The 18,374-nt window shown below is 43.9% G+C and overlaps 1 protein-coding gene across 1 annotated transcript; it reads left to right on the forward strand.

Annotated features, from left to right (window-relative positions):
* The first annotated feature begins 7,954 nt into the window (after positions 1-7,954).
* On the forward strand, positions 7,955-16,614 carry LOC103647086 (DDT domain-containing protein PTM). Its single transcript, XM_008671643.3, has 9 exons — positions 7,955-9,645; positions 9,760-10,431; positions 10,540-11,743; positions 13,103-13,391; positions 13,491-13,615; positions 13,684-14,138; positions 14,231-14,259; positions 14,395-15,006; positions 15,103-16,614. Exons 1-9 carry the CDS (start codon positions 8,240-8,242, stop codon positions 16,011-16,013), a joined length of 5,703 nt encoding a protein of 1,900 aa, XP_008669865.2. The 5' UTR covers positions 7,955-8,239; the 3' UTR covers positions 16,014-16,614.
* Positions 16,615-18,374: the final 1,760 nt, after the last annotated feature.

Raw genomic sequence — 18,374 nt, forward strand, 5'->3', positions numbered from 1 at the left:
GCCTCGCCCGACCCCAAGACTCGGCCTCAGCCTCGGCCTCGGGAGGAATCGCGTCCTCGCCCGACCCCCGGCCTCGGCCTCAGGAGAAGTCTCCGCCTCGCCCGACCTTGGGCTCGGACCGACCGCGCCATAGGGGATACATCATTACCCTACCCCTAGCTAGCTCAGGCTACAAGGGAACAAGACCGGCATCCCATCTGGCTCACCCCGGTAACAGGTAATGATGGTTCTCAGCCTCCATTACCCTACCCCCATTATACATCTGGACCCTCTCCTTGCATCTATAAAAGGGAGGTCCAGGGCCTTCCTGCGGGGGGTCGCGCGGGGGACGAGCAAACGAACAGGCTCTCTCTCTCTCGCGCGACGCTTGTAACCCCTACTGCAAGCACCCCCGGTGCGAGATAATACAAGTCGCATTTCCCCTTGTGTTCCATCTTGCGCCAACCCATCTAGGCAGGGGCACGCAGCGATAAATTCACTGGTCGGCTCGGTTGAGGGTCCCCCGGGTCCGAAACGCCCACAGTTATATTTTTGCTCTAGATGGTTGTATACTCAATGTGCGTGCACACAACAACTATCTGCGGTAATTCTAAAATGAAATTCATCGATTTTATTATTAGTGATGCATTTGATGATTCAAAATACGACATTTGGATAGAGAATGTGTTTTGCCCAAAGAAAATTTCATATTTCATATTGTGTGTATATATACATAGTAATAGTAGGGGGCTAGGGGGGCAAGGCCCCTGCCCCAACCCCTTGGCTCCGCCCCTGGGTACAAATTAGTTATAGACAAAGGTAGCATGTCCGTTTCACTAATGACTTCAACAATGTGGAAGTAGTCACGACAAGGACGACAACACGAAAGTCAGCGTCGCATATCGATGATGTTGATGCAGAGTTTGGCAGCGTTTCCCGAGATTATTCGGTTGGAGGTAGATAGTAGGAATGTTCACGTGGTACGCGATACCTAAGACCTAAAATGTGTTCTGTTTGGTTACTCGACAAGATTCTCGCACCGGAGGATTCTCACTGGGGGCGTTTGGTTGCCTTCCTTGTGGGTGCAACTGCATGTACACATACAAAAAACAGTGTTTGTTTGGTTCTCTGTATCCGAAGAGGCGGGCCATCACGAACCTCAAAGCGCCGCGAGCAAGGCCCGTCGGGAACGCCTAGCGCGGTCGGCTGTTTACTCAAGCACGCAAATTGAGACATTGGTTTTGTTGTTTTTTTGTTATATCTTGTAATTAAAAGATTTAATTATCGAATCGATTTCATATATGTGTTTCTGATATTTTTACGAACGAAACTAGACCACACATGCTATGTATATTTTAAATAAAAAATTTACGTGATTAAGATATATTATTAGTGTTTATTAACATGTAGTTTGTGTCTATTAAATGATTTTAACATATAATCTCTACTAACTATTAAGAGGCTAATGTAGACCACAGTTGTGCCCCCCGCTCCGTCCTCTGCGCGGCGTCCCCGTGCGTGGCCACGCATGCAACCGGCCCCAGTCTGCATGCAATCCTCTACTGGCATCTGCGCGGCGTCCCCGTGCGTGGCCACGCATGCAGCCGGTCCCAGTCTTCATGCAACCCCTAAACTCACACACACGCATCACGCATGCAAGTATGCAACTAAATTGGTGCATGCAACCATGCATGCAAACGCCTTCGCTCCATGCAAAACTTGCATGTGCGCAGCCGTGCAAGTATGTAAATGTGAATGTCATTTGAACCATGGTTGTTTGCTTTAAACTCATATCTATCTAGCCAACATGACACACATATTTTTCGTTTTATATTTTATACTAAGTATAATATAGACTTTTATAAAAAATAGGGGAAAAATTAAAACCGGGTCGTGTTCCGACCAACCATGATACTTTTTACGTGAGTTTGCTACCTCGATGCTCTGTATGATTTTCTTTGCGTTTAATATCAATTATAACTATGATAACTAATTTTTAGTTGTTTCGTACCGAAAATATAGATTGGTCAAGTCGTTTAGTAAAACAACATATCACACATACTTGCAAATTGTTTTCACATCATAATGAAATATATATCCATATGCAAATTAGCAAGTCAATTTTTAGAATAGTTCATAGCCATCGGTTCAGAACTTTATGCGAAAAAATGTTGGCTCTATGTCTACTTATACGAAAGAATGTTGTTTCTTCCCTTTCCTATAGGAGGGTGAAATAAGTTTTACTAGCAGTGTCGTACCAGAGTTGCTAGTAGCCTCAGTGTGCCAGTCGCTTCTCAAGATGGCCTCACTGGCAGCAAAATGTTCTCTGATGAGTTGACTCGCGTGCTTGACTGGGATTGTACTTTATCTCTTATGTCAGCTAAGCTCTAGTGAATTCCTCCGGCACCAATGTTAGCACGATGGTTCGTCCAACCGAGCATGTCCCCGATTCACAAAACTATATAGTTGGGAACCTCATAGGTAGATTCATAGTAGTTAACAGTTTGCTTAAACAAACTGACGTGGTTGTTTGATCTACGCAAAAGATGGCACTGGTTGTTGGTTTTAATAGTGAAATGTCATCCTAACCATTTAACTAGCTATGTCCAACATATTATGTATTTATTTCTCTAAATATTGCCAGCTGCTCTCCAATACAAATTACATGGTTGCCTCACTATCCGTTTCCAAAAAACTTTTTGGGGGTAAAATCAAACTGAAATTTGGCGATGGCTCGTCCCCTTGCAATCAGTCTTCTACCTTTCAGTTTCTCCTCCTTAGCGTGGCTTTGCATCAATCTATGCAGAGAATTAAAGCAGATGATGTCTCCTCCGATCTTGAGAATTTTTTTGGATGATCTGATATGTTATGAGCTAAACTTTGCCGGCATTTTATCCTTTCCTCAGTTCCTCTACATGTAATTTCAGCTCGTCGCGGAATGAAGGAGGCAAGGAACCACTACCACACGTGGGGCTCCTCGCGCGGCGGCGGCGTCACCACTACCGAGCGCGACCTGGTGTTACAGTGGGGTACAACCGGAAGCACATGCGCTGTGTCAAGGTGCAGCGCCGCGACGAGGGCGCCGCCACCGTGACCGCCGAGAAGGTCGCCATCAGCCAGCGCCGCGCCACGCCCGCAGCTGCCCAGCACCACCCAACCGACCACACCCACCAGCACCACCGTGTTCTTAGGTCTGTGCCTTTCTCTAATTTGTTTCTTTTTTATCGTTTGTGCCTTCGTGGTGTCGATGTGCCCATTGCGTGTGCCGGCTCTCAGTATGATTGCTTTGTTTTGATGGCTACCTGTCTTTATGTAATTAATGTAGAAATCATGCCAAAACACATTTCCCCACAACATAAAAGATAAGAGGGCCATATTTGTGAGCTAAAATAATTTTGATAGTCACAACTCACTATCTCCTTTCGATAGCCTTAGGATCTCCTTTTTATAATTTTGACCCTACAATGCAAAATTGTTCTACAGAGGTCATGGTATATCGTCATATCATGTATTCAACTTAGGGTTTACCTATTTCGATTAATAGTTACATTGAACCAAATTTTAGTCGTTCAAAATGGCAGATTTCGACATTTGTTATGACTGTTGAATTGATTCTTGATAGCATCACTAAACAATGACCTATGTGTATACAAGTGTCCCCGTTGCAACGCACGTATATATAGCTAGTTACTATCTAATAATACAATTATCATTTATTTAATAACTTTTTAAACTCATACAACAAATATTCATACAGCCAACCAAACAATATCTCTCATGAACCGGACTAATCACATGCAGACAATCTCTACTATCTATTAAGAAGCTAATGTAGACCACATTTGTGCCCCCGCCCCTGTCCTTTGCGCGCATGCAAAGGTCCCGTGTGTGACCGCCCATGCAACATGCCCAGCAAGTCAAACCCGCACACCCCATAACCGCCGCATGCAACCGTGCATGTCCACTCCATGCAAAGCACCGCCGCATACAACCTTGCATGCAAACGCCTCCACTCCATGCAAAGCTTGCACTCCATGCAAAGCTTGCATGTGTGCACACGGTGCATGCAAAGCCTGCTTGTGAGCACGCAAGTGATAGAGCATGTGTTTGATAGCAGGTGGAATTAAATGTTAAAAATAAATGACCTTATTAGCATGTGTGTTTAGACAGTTTGTAGGAACCAAACAGTAAAAATAAGATAAAATATATGTAAGTGTCCGTTTGTTTCCCTTCATTTTGAGGAATCGAAATTTAACTAATGCAATAGACTATTTTTTTAGAATGTGACATTCCACAACTTTCCAAAGTGTATATATATGTCTATCTCAAATTCATGGGGGCGAGAGATGGAAATTAATTCTATAGATTTACATGTTACTTTTCTAATGTACAATTTATAGCACACTCTTCTACTTGTTTCTCTATAACATAAATGTAGTGTATAACTATCTATCTGATATGATTTAGGATAACATACAAATACATTACATAAATAAATATATTAACTCAATTAATTTTGTCTAAATTATAATTATCAGAATAGAATTCAATTCCAACGAAACAAACGGGGACCAAATGTAAATAGCATTTGAACTATGGTTGTTTGATTTAAACTCATATTCACATCCACCTAGCCACCAAAACACACATATTTTTGTTTTATATTTTATACTCAAGTATAATATAGAGACTTTTATGAAAAAATAGAGGAAAAATTAAAACTTGGATTGTACTTTGTCTCTTTTGTCACCTAAGCTTTGGTGAATTCCTCCGGCATCGACGTTAGAACGATGGTTCGGTCAACTGAGCATGTCTCCAGTCTATAAAACTATGTAGTTGAGAACCTCACAAGTAGATTCATAATAGTTAACAACTCACCATCTCCTTTCGATAGGCTTAGGATCTCCTTATTTGTGAGCCGTATTTGTTACATATTAGTTTGAGAACCTCATAGGTAGATTCACAGGTAGATTCATAGTAGTTAACAACTCACTATGTAGTTGAGAACCTCACACGTAGATTCATAGTAGTTACATATTTCTCCACAACATAAAAGATAAGAGGGCCATATTTGTGAGCTAAAATAATTTTTATAGTCACAACTCACCATCTCCTTTCGATAGGCTTAGGATCTCCTTTTTATAACTTTTTACCATACAATGCAAAATTGTTCTATGGAAGTTACATTGAGCCATATCATGTATTCAACTTAGGATTTGCCTATTTCGATTAATAGTTACATTGAGCCAAATTTTGGTCGTTCGAAATGACCGATTTCGACATTTGTTATGATTGTTGAGTTGATTCTTGATAGCATCACTATGTATGCACAAGTGTCCCCCGTTGCAACGCACGGGTATATACCTAGTGAGAAATTAAGTTCTAAAAGAAGACACCGTGAGACTTGACCCCTCCTGACCGGGATGATCGGAACATAACACTTTTTTACGTGAGTTTGCTACCTCAATAATTTATATGATTTTCTTTGCGTTTAATATCAATTATAACTATGATAACTTATTTTTAGTCGTTTTAAACTCATATTCACATCCACCTAGCCACCAGAACACACATATTTTTGTTTTATATTTTATACTCAAGTATAATATAGAGACTTTTATGAAAAATAGAGGAAAAATTAAAACCGGGCCATGTTCAGGCCAACCATGACACTTTTTTACGTGAGTTTGCTACCTCGATGATTTATATGATTTTCTTTGCGTTTAATATCAATTATAACTATGATAACTTATTTTTAGTCGTTTTGTACCGAAAAATATCGATTGGTCAATTTGTTTAGTAAATCAACATATCACGCATACTTGTAAATTGTTTTCACATCTTAATGAAATATATATATTCATATGCAAATTAGCAAGTCAATTTTTAGAATAGTTCATAGACATCGGTTCAAAACTTTATGCGAAAGAATGTTGGCTCTATATCTGCTTATGCGAAAGAATGTTGTCTCTTCCCATTCCTATAGGAGCGTGAAATAAGTTTTACTAGCAGTGTCGTACTAGAGGTGCCAGTAGCCTCAGTGTGCCAATCGCTCCTCAAGATGGTCTCACTAGCAGCAAAATGGTCTCTGACGAGTTGACTCGCGTGCTTGACTTGGATTGTACTTTGTCTCTTTTGTCACCTAAGCTCTGGTGAATTCCTCCGGCATCGACGTTAGAACGATGGTTCGGTCAACTGAGCATGTCTCCTGTCTATAAAACTATGTAGTTGAGAACCTCACAAGTAGATTCATAGTAGTTAACAACTCACCATCTCCTTTCGATAGGCTTAGGATCTCCTTATTTGTGAGCCATATTTGTTACATATTAGTTTGAGAACCTCATAGGTAGATTCACAGGTAGATTCATAGTAGTTAACAACTCACTATGTAGTTGAGAACCTCACACGTAGATTCATAGTAGTTACATATTTCTCCACAACATAAAAGATAAGAGGGTCATATTTATGAGCTAAAATAATTTTAATAGTCACAACTCACCATCTCCTTTCGATAGGCTTAGGATCTCCTTTTTATAATTTTTTACCATACAATGCAAAATTGTTCTATGGAAGTTACATTGAGCCATATCATGTATTCAACTTAGGATTTGCCTATTTCGATTAATAGTTACATTGAGCCAAATTTTGGTCGTTCGAAATGACCGTTTTCGATATTTGTTATGATTGTTGAGTTGATTCTTGATAGCATCAATATGTATGCACAAGTGTCCCCCGTTGCAACGCACGGGTATATACCTAGTCAAACATAAGAAGTTGCATGTGTCCAGTAAAACCACTTAAAACCAGAGTCACTTGATACGAGACATGCTCAGCCATGCAGGCAACGCCCACTATACGGCGGAACCAAACACGGTCTTTATCACGCTGATAATATTGTGAAACATGCTGCTAGTGACTAGAACCTTTCGTTGTTTTTCATTTCTCACGATCAACATATAGCAGATGAGAGTATATAACACTATAACACACATACAAAGGAACAGAAATAGAAGGACCGTTTTTATATTTCTCGGAATATTGGTGGTCACTGCAACGCAACGGTGTCTTCAACGGCGATATTGACGTAGAGTTTATCATGCTGACAACGTGTCGTGAAGCACACTGCCAGTGACTAGAACCTTTCTTTTTTCCATCTCTCATTAATTATCGACATAGCAGATGAACGAAAGTAGAACACATAGACATAGAAATAGAAAGACTAATTTTTATTTCTCTAAATATTGGTCATCACATACATACGCAGACTAAAAGTTTAGTAGGATGCCACGTGTTAGGGTTTTTCTCCATCTCCTTCGCTTCTTTTCCATGGTAGAGTTCGTATGCTGTACAGCAAAGAGAAACGAAGGCCACCATCCACACCGCGGGATTTGTGGCTAGCTCAGTAGGGGTGGTCACTGGGGAAAACACCGGGAGCAAGTGCTGCCGGGGAAGACGTACGAGTACGACTTGGCGCGAGCAAGCAAACCGTTGCCGTTGCCCTGCCTGCCCTACTACCACCTGAGCAGGCGACCCCTCCACCGGATTTGAATTTGAAAAAAAAACTCGCAGCACGCTCCCTTCCCTCCACCACCGCCCGCCTCCCGGTTGCGGCCGTCGACCACCGAGCGGTCGCCGTACATGCTGGAGTGGACGCGGCGCGGACACGACGAGGTCGCCGAGCTGCACCTGCACGCTCGCTCAAAACGAACCAGGTCAGGTCCGTCCACACCCGCGCCCGCCAGCCCGCATCCGCGGACGAGAGCGGAAGCGAACTGAACTCTCCCGAACCAGCCAGCCAGAGCCAGCCCACCACGCGGCCACGTCCCACTGTACGGGTCAGTCCGCACTGGTGCACCCGCACCCGCACCCGCACCCGGGAAGGGCGACGCGAGTCAGTCAGGCTGGGTGCGACGAGTCGGGTGCGGCGCACTCGGTGCCCGTGCCCTTGCCTTCGTGCACCCCGCTGCGCTGGTGCCCCAGCCCAGTGCTTGTGCTTCTCCTCCCTCCCACCCATCCACCCATCATCATCTCGACCTCTTCCCCCAACTCCTCGCCGCCGCCACTTGCCGGTAGGGTTTGCGAGCCCATCCCGCTCCAATCGCCCGCCGCCGCCGCGAGATCGGCGGCTCCCATCCCAGATTCGTTCCCGCCCACGCCAGCGCGCCGCATCCGATACCCGTCCCGTTGGCCCGCGACTCGCGAACGAGGATGCCTCAGTAGGGCGCGCGCGTGTCGAGCTAGGGTTGTCGCGTCCGAGGCCATGGACACCGCCGCGGGCCCGGGGCCCCGGGACGGCCCCGATCGGACGCCGCAGGGGCCCGGCGCCTCCCCCGAGGAGGCCGCCGCTGATGGCGTGAAGACGGACATCGCAGGTGGGGCGGAAGCGCTTGCAGCGGCAGGCGCGGCCGGTGAGGCCGATCCGGGTGGAGGCGCCGCTGCGGCGGGGCGTGGGGGTGACGCGGAGGCCTCGGCGAGCGAGCCCACGGCGGAGGAGGTTAACGAAGGCTGCGGCGGCGCCGCTGCTGCTGCGGGCGGAGATCGCCCCGCCGCGCCCGAGGCGGATGCGGACGGCGGCGCGGGCAAAGGGCGGTCTGCTGTGCACGCGGTGAGTGAGGTGGAGCAGGGCCAAGGCATTGCGGGGGCAGCGCAGGATGTGGATCCCGCGGTGTTTGAGGTGAAGAAGATGGACGTGAGCGAGGGTGGCGACGCAAGCAAGCAGAATCAGCACTCTCCGTCTTGTACGGCCAGCGAGGTGGATGTGGGGATCGTTCCTGTGGCAGTGCGAGATTTGGATCCTGTGGGGTCTGAAGTGATGATGGAGGTGGACGACGGCCATGTCAGGGAACAAGAGCGCGCGGGAGTGGCTGTGGCGGGCAGCGAGTTTAAGATGGAGGAAGCTGATGGAAGAGTGGTGCATCAAGGGTCTGCTGCCACATCTGCTGGGGGCCTTCAGGCGCGAGCCGAGGAAGTGGGAGAGTGCTTGGTCGGCCGTTACATTGGCCGCAACGCGCCAATGCAAGCGGGGATCCTTATTGGGAAGGTTGCATCCTATGATAGCACAGCTGGCATCTACAGCGTGGTGTTTGAGGATGGACATAATGAGGATTTGGAGCTTCCTGAGCTCCACGAGTTCCTCATGCCCGACAAGAATGGCACGTTAGGCATGAGTGTGAACTGCAGGAAGAGGAAGCTGGGCCTGCTGGTTTTGTCGGGGAGTGTCTCGGAGGTGAAAGAGCCAGCAAGTACTAGACAGAGGGTTGACGGATGCGAGATGCCTGCCAACACTGATGCACTGCGGTATAGTGGGTCTGGCTCGGATATGTCCGAGGATATCGAATCTTCGAGTAATTCATCCGATTTCACTAAAGAAGAACCATCTGAGCCGTGTCCTCCTGTACAGGCTGTGGAGTTGCCCCCGTCATCGGGAGACATTCATGTGCCAGAAGATTCCATAAGCTATCTCTTTTCTGTTTATAACTTCCTGAGATCCTTCAGTGTGCAGCTGTTCCTGAGTCCGTTTGGTCTGGATGATTTTGTTGCAGCCATTAATTGCACTGTTCAGAATAACTTGTTGGATGCCGTACATGTCTCGCTATTGCGTGCACTGAGGCGGTATCTTGAATCTAAATCTGCTCAAGGATCTCAGATGGCTTCAAATTGCTTGAAGTACATATACTCTATCAACCCCCCCTTTTAACTGCAATTACTATTTCTTAGGTGTTGTGTTTATTTTTTACTTAAAATTCTGAAAAATATTCACTTTCCTTGAACCGTGTACAGGTATTTGGATTGGACATTACTAGATGCATTGACTTGGCCAACTTTCTTACTAGAGTACCTGTATGTGATGGGGTGCATTAAGAACCTAGGGGGGCAGAGTTTTGCTAGAAGCCTTCTAGCCGCTGAATACTATAAACTTTCTGTTGCCACGAAGTTGAGGGTGCTGCAAATACTCTGTGATCATGTCCTTGAATCACAAGAATACAAAACTATACTGGAAGATCGAGTAGGCTACAATGAGGAGATGGAATATGAGATAGATTCTAGCACCTTTTTGGAGGCTGGTTCCAGAGCAGTCTTGACTAGAGCCTCAAAGGCCTCAGCTTACAAAATGCTGAATGATTTACAGAACTTTGAAAGTGGTCCAAATGTAACAAATTCAGATGTTGCTGTAGCAGATGTTTCTCAGGACGGTAATAGTGATGATTGCCGAATATGTGGAATGGATGGGACTTTGGTATGCTGTGATGGCTGCCCATGGGCATATCATTCGAGATGTATCGGTCAAAATAAAGCTTTCCTTCCCCAGGGGGACTGGTTCTGTCCAGAATGTGTTGTCAACAAGCTTGGACCAACTTCATCAAGAATTGAACGTGGTGCAAGAGGAGCTCAAATGTTTGGCATTGATATGCACGGGAGGCTATTCTTAGGAACCTGCAACTATTTACTGGTGTAAGTTCTTGCACATTAATCATACATCTACTACAGATTTGTTATTGCATGATCTGCTATTATTTGTGTTATTCTTCCTTTATTGTTTTGTTCCATCTAATACTGCAGGATCGAAATATCTTCAGATGTAGAGTCTTATGCAAGATATTACAATCATTATGATGTTGTCAAGGTACTCCAGAGACTTGCACTCTCAGATGCATATGTGGATATATGCAGGCAAATAATGGAATACTGGAAACATTTACTCGGTAGAGTTCAGAGTGAGAGATCAACAATATTGAAAGAAGTTGGTACAAGACATACTCCACAATCCAGCATGTTGAGTTTTACTCCAACAATGTCAGGAGATGGAAGTGGCTGGACAACTTTAAAAGATGGTGGGGACAGTAAAACAGTAGCACTTCCTCAAACAAATGTGCAACAGAAAATTTTCGCTAATCAGTATACAGTGTGCTCTGCTGAACAAACGGAGAAGAATGTTGATGTTTGCAAGCAAGCTCTGTCAGCTCAGAACAACATACATAATGCACCTAGAAATGGAGCTTCTGGACCATTTGTGGCATCCCCCGTTTCTCATCAGAATGGATCCATTGGAACGGGTATGTCTAACATAGCACAAGCACAGCCAGCTCATAGTATATATCGTCCAGACTTATCCACTGTTTCTGCAAAGTCAGAATCATTTCGTTCATCTTTGCAAGGTAAACTTCACCTTCAGATGTGTACTGAAAGACCTGGAAACATGAGTTGTGGCAAGGCAGCAAAGTTGTCTTCTTTTAAACCACAAGCTTACATGAACCTCTACAATCATGGCAACATTGCAGCATCTGCTGCCGCCAATCTAGCTATTATTGCATCCAGTGAAGGTAAGGTTTCCACATCCCAACTGTCCGCAAAACCAAAGAAGAAGGTGGCTGCAGACAATGCTCTACAGTTGAAAGCATTTTCCTCAGCAGTCGCACAATTTGTTTGGCCGAGTACTGAAAAGAAGCTTATGGAAGTTCCAAGAGATAGATGTGGTTGGTGCCTTGCTTGCAGAAGTTCAGCAAGTGGAAACAAAAAGGCTTGTTTTCTTAACATGACCACATCAAACGCTGCTAAAAGTTCTGCTCGAGTTCTTAGCACAATGCGCGTAATAAAGATTTCTGACAGCCATTTCCCCAGTATTGCTGCTTATTTAGCCAACATGGAGGAAAGTTTGCGTGGCCTGTTGGTTGGTTCACTACAAGACATGCAGCAGAGAGAACGGTGGCGTGAACAACTTGAAGAAGCTTCCAACTGCAGAACTGTAATACCCCTCTTGCTTGAGGTGAGTTACAGGATGGCATCCTTTGGTACCTCTCAATATTCTACAACTGAGTTGTGATAAGCATATCACTGTGAATGCCGGCAGTGTTAAAGTCGTATAAAATAGAATAATATTTTTTTCAGTTTCTTATGCAGCTTGAGCTAGGTACATAATATCCCTGCATGCATTTTATTTAATAAATGAAATTAACTCTAACGTTAGAAAATAACAGAAGTTGTTCCAATAAGGCAACAAATCATTGATATTTGACTCAGAAATATCTGGCGAGGTGTTTTGTGAAATGAATAATTCAGTAATGAAAGATACAGACATACAGTAAATTTACTTTGCACTATGTAAAGCTAAACTTGTTTCACTTTGAACTGGTATATGCATGTATTTTCATTTCTCGACAGTATATGCCACATTAAGTTTTTCTTTTAGCAAGACCTTATGAAATGAGACTTTGTGGGTTTCAATCATGTTATATGAGGCACCATGAACTTGAAGGTTTCATTAGATTTGATATGGTTTCATGATGTATTTGCTCTAACTGCTGGACCGCCTTCCTGTCTGTTTAAGCTTCCCAGGGTATCTCACGAAGGGAAGTTCTATGGTTGCTTGTTTCTATCCTCTTAATGTAATACACACGGTCGTGCATGTTCTCAGAAAAAAGACGTAAGCTGGTGTGAAACTTGCTTTAACATAATAGGTACAAAATAAAATAGTTTGTTAACCCTAGTGCAAAGGGAAACAAAGAGTAATGTACCTGGTGTGAACAGCATTTTTCTCGAAAGAAAATTCTCCTAATAGAGTCACTGCGATAAATATACAAGATACAACACAACAGAACAGAACAGAAAAGTTGCATGGTAATGTCACCATGAATTCATTGACACAACCATGGTTTTTAAAGCGGTATGGCAAGACAAGGCGTTGGACCGCCGCCTAGACGCCTAGGCGACACCTTTAAAACAGTGGACACAACTCTGGTACGATTATAAGTACTAGATGATGTCTTTTGTAGGTGAACAAAGAGGTGTGGATATATAGTACTCCCTCTGTTTCAAAATGTAGGACATTTTGGCATTTTTAGAAACATAGCTTTTGCTATGTATCTAGATATACATTATGCCTAGATAAATAGTAAACACATTTAAACTATGTATTTAGAAATGCCAGAACGAACTTTCAATTTGGAATGGAGGGAGTAGCGGGTTAATGCGATAATATTGTGTACTAATTACTTTTGGAGAATCAAGTAAGTATGCAAAAAATGGTTCTGGAAGAAAGATAAATAACCTAGCTGAAGGTTATTGCCATAAATACAGTGAAAACGAATTCGACTGTTGTATTAAAATTTGTTACATATTAATGCAGTTGGAAAGCAACATCCGTGGAGTAGCATTTTCTGCAAGCTGGTTCAAGCCGATAGACGATTGGCCTGCGGAATCTCCTTGTCCATCAACAGGGGCATCTCGTCCTGCACAACACCAAAAACGTGGGGCTGGCGGAAGGCGTGGCAGAAGACGTTTGTTGGTGTCTGAACCCGGTACTGTTACTGATGATGACAACAGCTGGACTTGGTGGACCGGAGGAAATATAATAAAACGTACTTTGCAGAGGGGGGCTCTTCTACATTCAACCATAAGAAAAGCTGCTCGCCAAGGTATTATGTGTTTTAACTATTAGTAGTCTTATCTGATCCTCTATCAGTAATCAGTATTCAGAACATGAACAAGTTCCCGTGATTTTGTCACCTACTTAGGTGGTAAGAAAAGGTTAGCAGGTTTATCTTATCATGAAGGTTCTAATTTTCCAAGACGATCTCGGCAACTTTTCTGGAGAGCATGTGTTGGACTAAGCCAGACTTCGTCTCAACTTGCTCTGCAGGTTTGCATTTTTGTCCTGATGTTGCAAAGAAAATACCTTAGCACAAACCTAATAACCATTTTTCTCAGGTTAGATATCTTGATGCTCACATCAGATGGAAGGAGTTTATCTCTCCAGATCAAATTCCTTCAGATGGAAAAAGTTCTGACGCTGACTTTTCTGCACTCAGAAATGCTGTACTCTGTGATAAAAAAATAATCGACAATAAGATAAGATACGCACTGAAGTTTCCCAACCAAAAGCATCTTCCTGTCCGTCTGACAAAAAATATCTTGGAAGCAGAAAGTGATCAGGATGAAATTAGAAAAATGTGGTTTTCTGAAAACCACGTGCCATTGTACATGTTACGAGAATTTGAGCAGCATGCTGAGGCTAGCTCCTTGCCTACTCCAGGAATTCCGGAATGTTTTACCAATTTATACCCAAGGCGAGTGAAAGCACCTGACAGAGATGTTTTTTCATATCTCTTTCACAAGGGAGAAGTCTATCCCTGCGCGTCATGCAAGAAGGGTGTTCTCTACAGGTTTTTCTGCCTCGCCTCATATACTGATTAATAATTATACGTTTATTCTTTTTAAGATACTGACTTTTTGAATTTTGTTTGATCACATGCAGGGATATTGTTAAATGCAGCTCTTGTCAAGGTATGGATATATGTCTTGCTCTTTAGATCATCTTTTTCCATTCGTTTCCCTTGCAATATCCAAGAAGATATTTGATCAATCTCTAATATTTTGAATACTTTAGTCACAATGTTGCTATCTAAAACTAACTTTCAGGTAATTGTCATAAAGAGTGTACATCAAGATCTGTTGTTAGCAAAGGAGGCAGTACTACTTCCAGTTTGATATGCAAGTTATGTCTCCAGAAGCGAAATCTTATGCTCACTAGTTACAATACAAATGCAAGTTATATCCAGCATCTACAGAAGAATAATGGCCAACAGCCAGTGACCGCTCCCAGAAATGTCTCTAAGGTTAGTTCTTCCCATTCTGCTGAGCCTGCCCCCAAAGTGGAAGCCGAGCCAGTCACAAAGGTTAAGGCACAACGAGTTGGAAATGTGGAAGCTACAACCCAGCCAGTTCTAAATGTGAAAGCCCAGCCACCCGCCAAAGTGGTAACTCAGAACATCACTAGTGTCCAAAAGACAAAAGCTAAAAAGTCAAAGTCCGAAAAACCAACGAAGGCTAAAAAAGTTCAAGCGATCACATATTTCGGTCTCATATGGAAGAAAAATAAGAACGACAAGGATGATGGAAGCGAGTTCAGGGCGAATGATGTAATCCTTAAAAGCAAGGATGGTATAGGTTCGTCAATAAAACCAAAATGTTGTCTATGTGACAAAGCATATTCTCCGGAATTCCTGTATGTACGCTGTGAGAGGTGCAAAAGTAAGTTTATTTATCTTCGCTGTAGCTTGGAGAATTATCCTTTTTTGCGTTATGTTTCACTTCTTTTGTTAACATCTGGAAATTGCACGCTTACAGATTGGTTTCATGGTGATTCCTTGCAACTTGAAGAAGATAGGATTGGTGAGTTGGTTGGATACCGATGCTGTAGGTGCCGGAGGAGGGCCATCCCCCCGTGTCCTCATTCAGATAATTATGTAAAGCCTGAACCCGAATTTAGTGAGCAAACAGTTGCAACATCATCGGTGTCAACTATGCTATCCAGTGGGAAGACTTCTGCTTCAGCAGATCAGGACCCACTGCTTGCTTCGTATGGAATAGTTGAACCAATCGGGGAAGAGACAGGGGATGTTGATTTATCAGCGAACACGGCAAGCATTGCCCCGGGAAGTAGCCAGAAGCTGTCTATAAGAAGAGCACTAGCTAAAACTTCTGGATACCTTGACCAAGCTGGTAAATCTGTGAATGAGTATTATGTCCAGAACCAGAATACACCTCCAGGCAATGGAAACATCAATTTCAGCCACACGAATGAGATTTCCTTTTCGGAGGCTGACAGCGTGGGCGCTTCAGGACTACTGGGGTGGGATTTTTCGAGAGGAACCGCGTATGCTGCCCCACCTGGTTTCACTTCTAATCGCCAGCAGAACCGCACTAGCCGTGGCAGCTTTGTGCCGGACGAGTGTGAGCGTGAGCCCCAGACTTATTTCTCGTTCACTGAGCTGCTTGAGGCTGACGACGCACAGCTTGATGACAACGCGTTTGGGATAGCTACTGGTCTGCAAGGTGATGCTAACGGCTCCGGAAGCTTTGTCCAACGAGGAGTTGGTTTTGGTGGTACGTCTTTCATGGCAGAAGATGGAGCTTCGAATATGAACGTGCCAACAAATGGTCCCACGCCTGAAGAGGTAGCGTGCCACAACGGCACGAACACTCAGCCGCCACCTGATCCCAGATGTTCTGTCCGTGACCTCCGCACACACCGGTAGTGCTCTCCCTGGGAACCGAGGCGTGTAGAGCCTGTCGAGAGCGGCAACTGGAGTTGTGGTGGTTGCCGCGAATGGTGATGATGAGCCTCTAAACTTCACTGCCAGTTGCAATGGCAGGTAAATCCAACGGCATCCCATATACTTACCGGATTTCTCGTTACCGGTCGCTGGGTTGCTGCTGTCATGATGTGCTACTGATTTCTCGGATCATTTCATTATTTGATCTAATCTTAACCATCATACAGTTAGAGTAGCGATTACCGCTTGGGGTTTACACTGTACATACTGAAAGGATGGGTCGACGACGACGTACCATTTCCATTCTTTAGGCTATTTATTTTTTTGGGGTGGGAGTTTTAGAGCTAGGATGCTGCTAGCACATAGCAACATGGTATATGGGTCGTCTGGAAAAAAAAAACCATATTATTATGTAACTGTATTAACCTTGGTTGTCTCTTCTCGCCTTCTGAGATACAAGTGTCTCTTGGTCAGAGTGGGTGGCCGTTTCTATGCCTATGCAGCTATGCTCCAGTATTGTCGCATTTGCCTAGGTAAAATAACTAATTACATGGCATGCGATTTATGTTCCATTCTTCCTTTAGATGAATTACTCTCTCCAGCCATCAACACAAGCGAACTTTTTGGATGCCGTTTAATCTGTGTGGCATGCTTCTGGATTTCGTTTCAAATCAGAACTGTCGGAACCTTTTTATAGGGGCAGCAGTGTCGTTTTCTACTCACCTTAATTCGCTCTCAATTCAGCGTTGGGTAGTTTTTTCCTCGTGTTCTCGTCGGTTCACGTATTTTCAGTATGATTTGGTCCCTACGGCTTTGGCGTGCGTGCTCAGGTCGCAAGCCAGAAATAGACAATGTAGATTATAAGAGTATTTACTCTATTAGTACCATCTCTGGCCATCCATTTCAGAAAAAAAATAACAGTTATAGTACAACATACAAAATGTAGATTATAAGAGTACTTTCCATAGTGAATTTGAAACCATAAGGGTTTATTGGGGGGGCAAAGTTTTTCAATATCACAGTTTTACAATCTACATTGCGGTGCTCTCTGCACAGAAGCGGACGGTCTGCGACCTGGCGCGGGGTTTAGGTTTTTCTGCCTGATGGTCGGACGGTCCGCGCGTGTGTAAGGGCGGCGAAGGTCGCCGGCGGCGCCTGAATCTCACTCCCGGGAGGGACCCCGTCGGGGAGGAGAGATCCTAGGTGTTGTCTAGGTTCGGCAGGCCGACCTAGACTCTTCTAATCGACGTAGAGTCGAAGAGAAGCGGAGAATTTGGGGATTGGAAGGCTAAACTAGAACTAGACTAGAACTACTCCTAATTGTACAAGGAATAAATGCGAGATAAACTGGTTATTAATTCGATTGATAAATACAAATCGGTCGTATTCCTCTGTATTTATAGAGGAGGGGGCTTGGACCGGTTACAAACAAATTCCTCGAGCCAATTCCGTGAATCTCGTCAACAAACACAACAAGAAACTCGGAACTCTAATCGGTTCTGCGCGCGCGGACCGTCCGACCCACAGGCGTGGACCGTCTGGACCGTCCGCTCGCCTGTTTTGAGGCTCAACATATGCCCCCTGCCTTTTGGCAGAGCTGAGCGAACCAAAAATAACTAACACGATGTGATCTCATCGGTTTCCTTAGGCATCTTGCCACATACTCACTATCGGAATCGCGTTCTTTGCCGAGTGTCTAAGACACTCGACAAAGACTATTTTACACTCGGCAAAGACTCGGCAAAGGCTTTGCCGAGTGTAACACTCGGCAAAGAACACTCGGCAAATATTTCATCGGCAAAGGGTTTTTTGCCGAGTTCTTTTTTCGGACACTCGGCAAAGACTTTGCCGAGTGTCAAAAAGCACTCGGCAAAAAAAAACACTCGGCAAATTAAGAATCAAAAAAATTTAAAAAAACAGCAAAACATTTGTTTAAATTCTAGGAACAACTCTCTCCAACCCTACCTATTACCTTACTCGTTGCCCTATCATTTTTCACTATTATTTTGAATCAAACTTATATGTTTTGTAAATGGTGAGATTCGAACTCACAACCTCTCTCTCGCACATACCCTCCTATACCACTACACTACTACACCAATTATGTCTATATTACGTTTTCATTCCCCATGTACTATAACAAATCGAGAGTAATTTGATTATTTAAGGCACTAAATGAGTTCATTTGAAAATGTGACCAACTATAAAGTTGCATAACTTTTTGAGATCTACAAGTTTTATTTTAATAGTTTCTACATCCGAGACCGTTTACAAAATTTGAATTTTAAATTTGGAAACTTCACACGAATTTTTTAATGATAAGATTATTTCAAATCAAAAAAT

This window comes from Zea mays, chromosome 2 (assembly GCF_902167145.1).
Source record: "Zea mays cultivar B73 chromosome 2, Zm-B73-REFERENCE-NAM-5.0, whole genome shotgun sequence".
NCBI classification, from domain to species: domain Eukaryota; kingdom Viridiplantae; phylum Streptophyta; class Magnoliopsida; order Poales; family Poaceae; genus Zea; species Zea mays.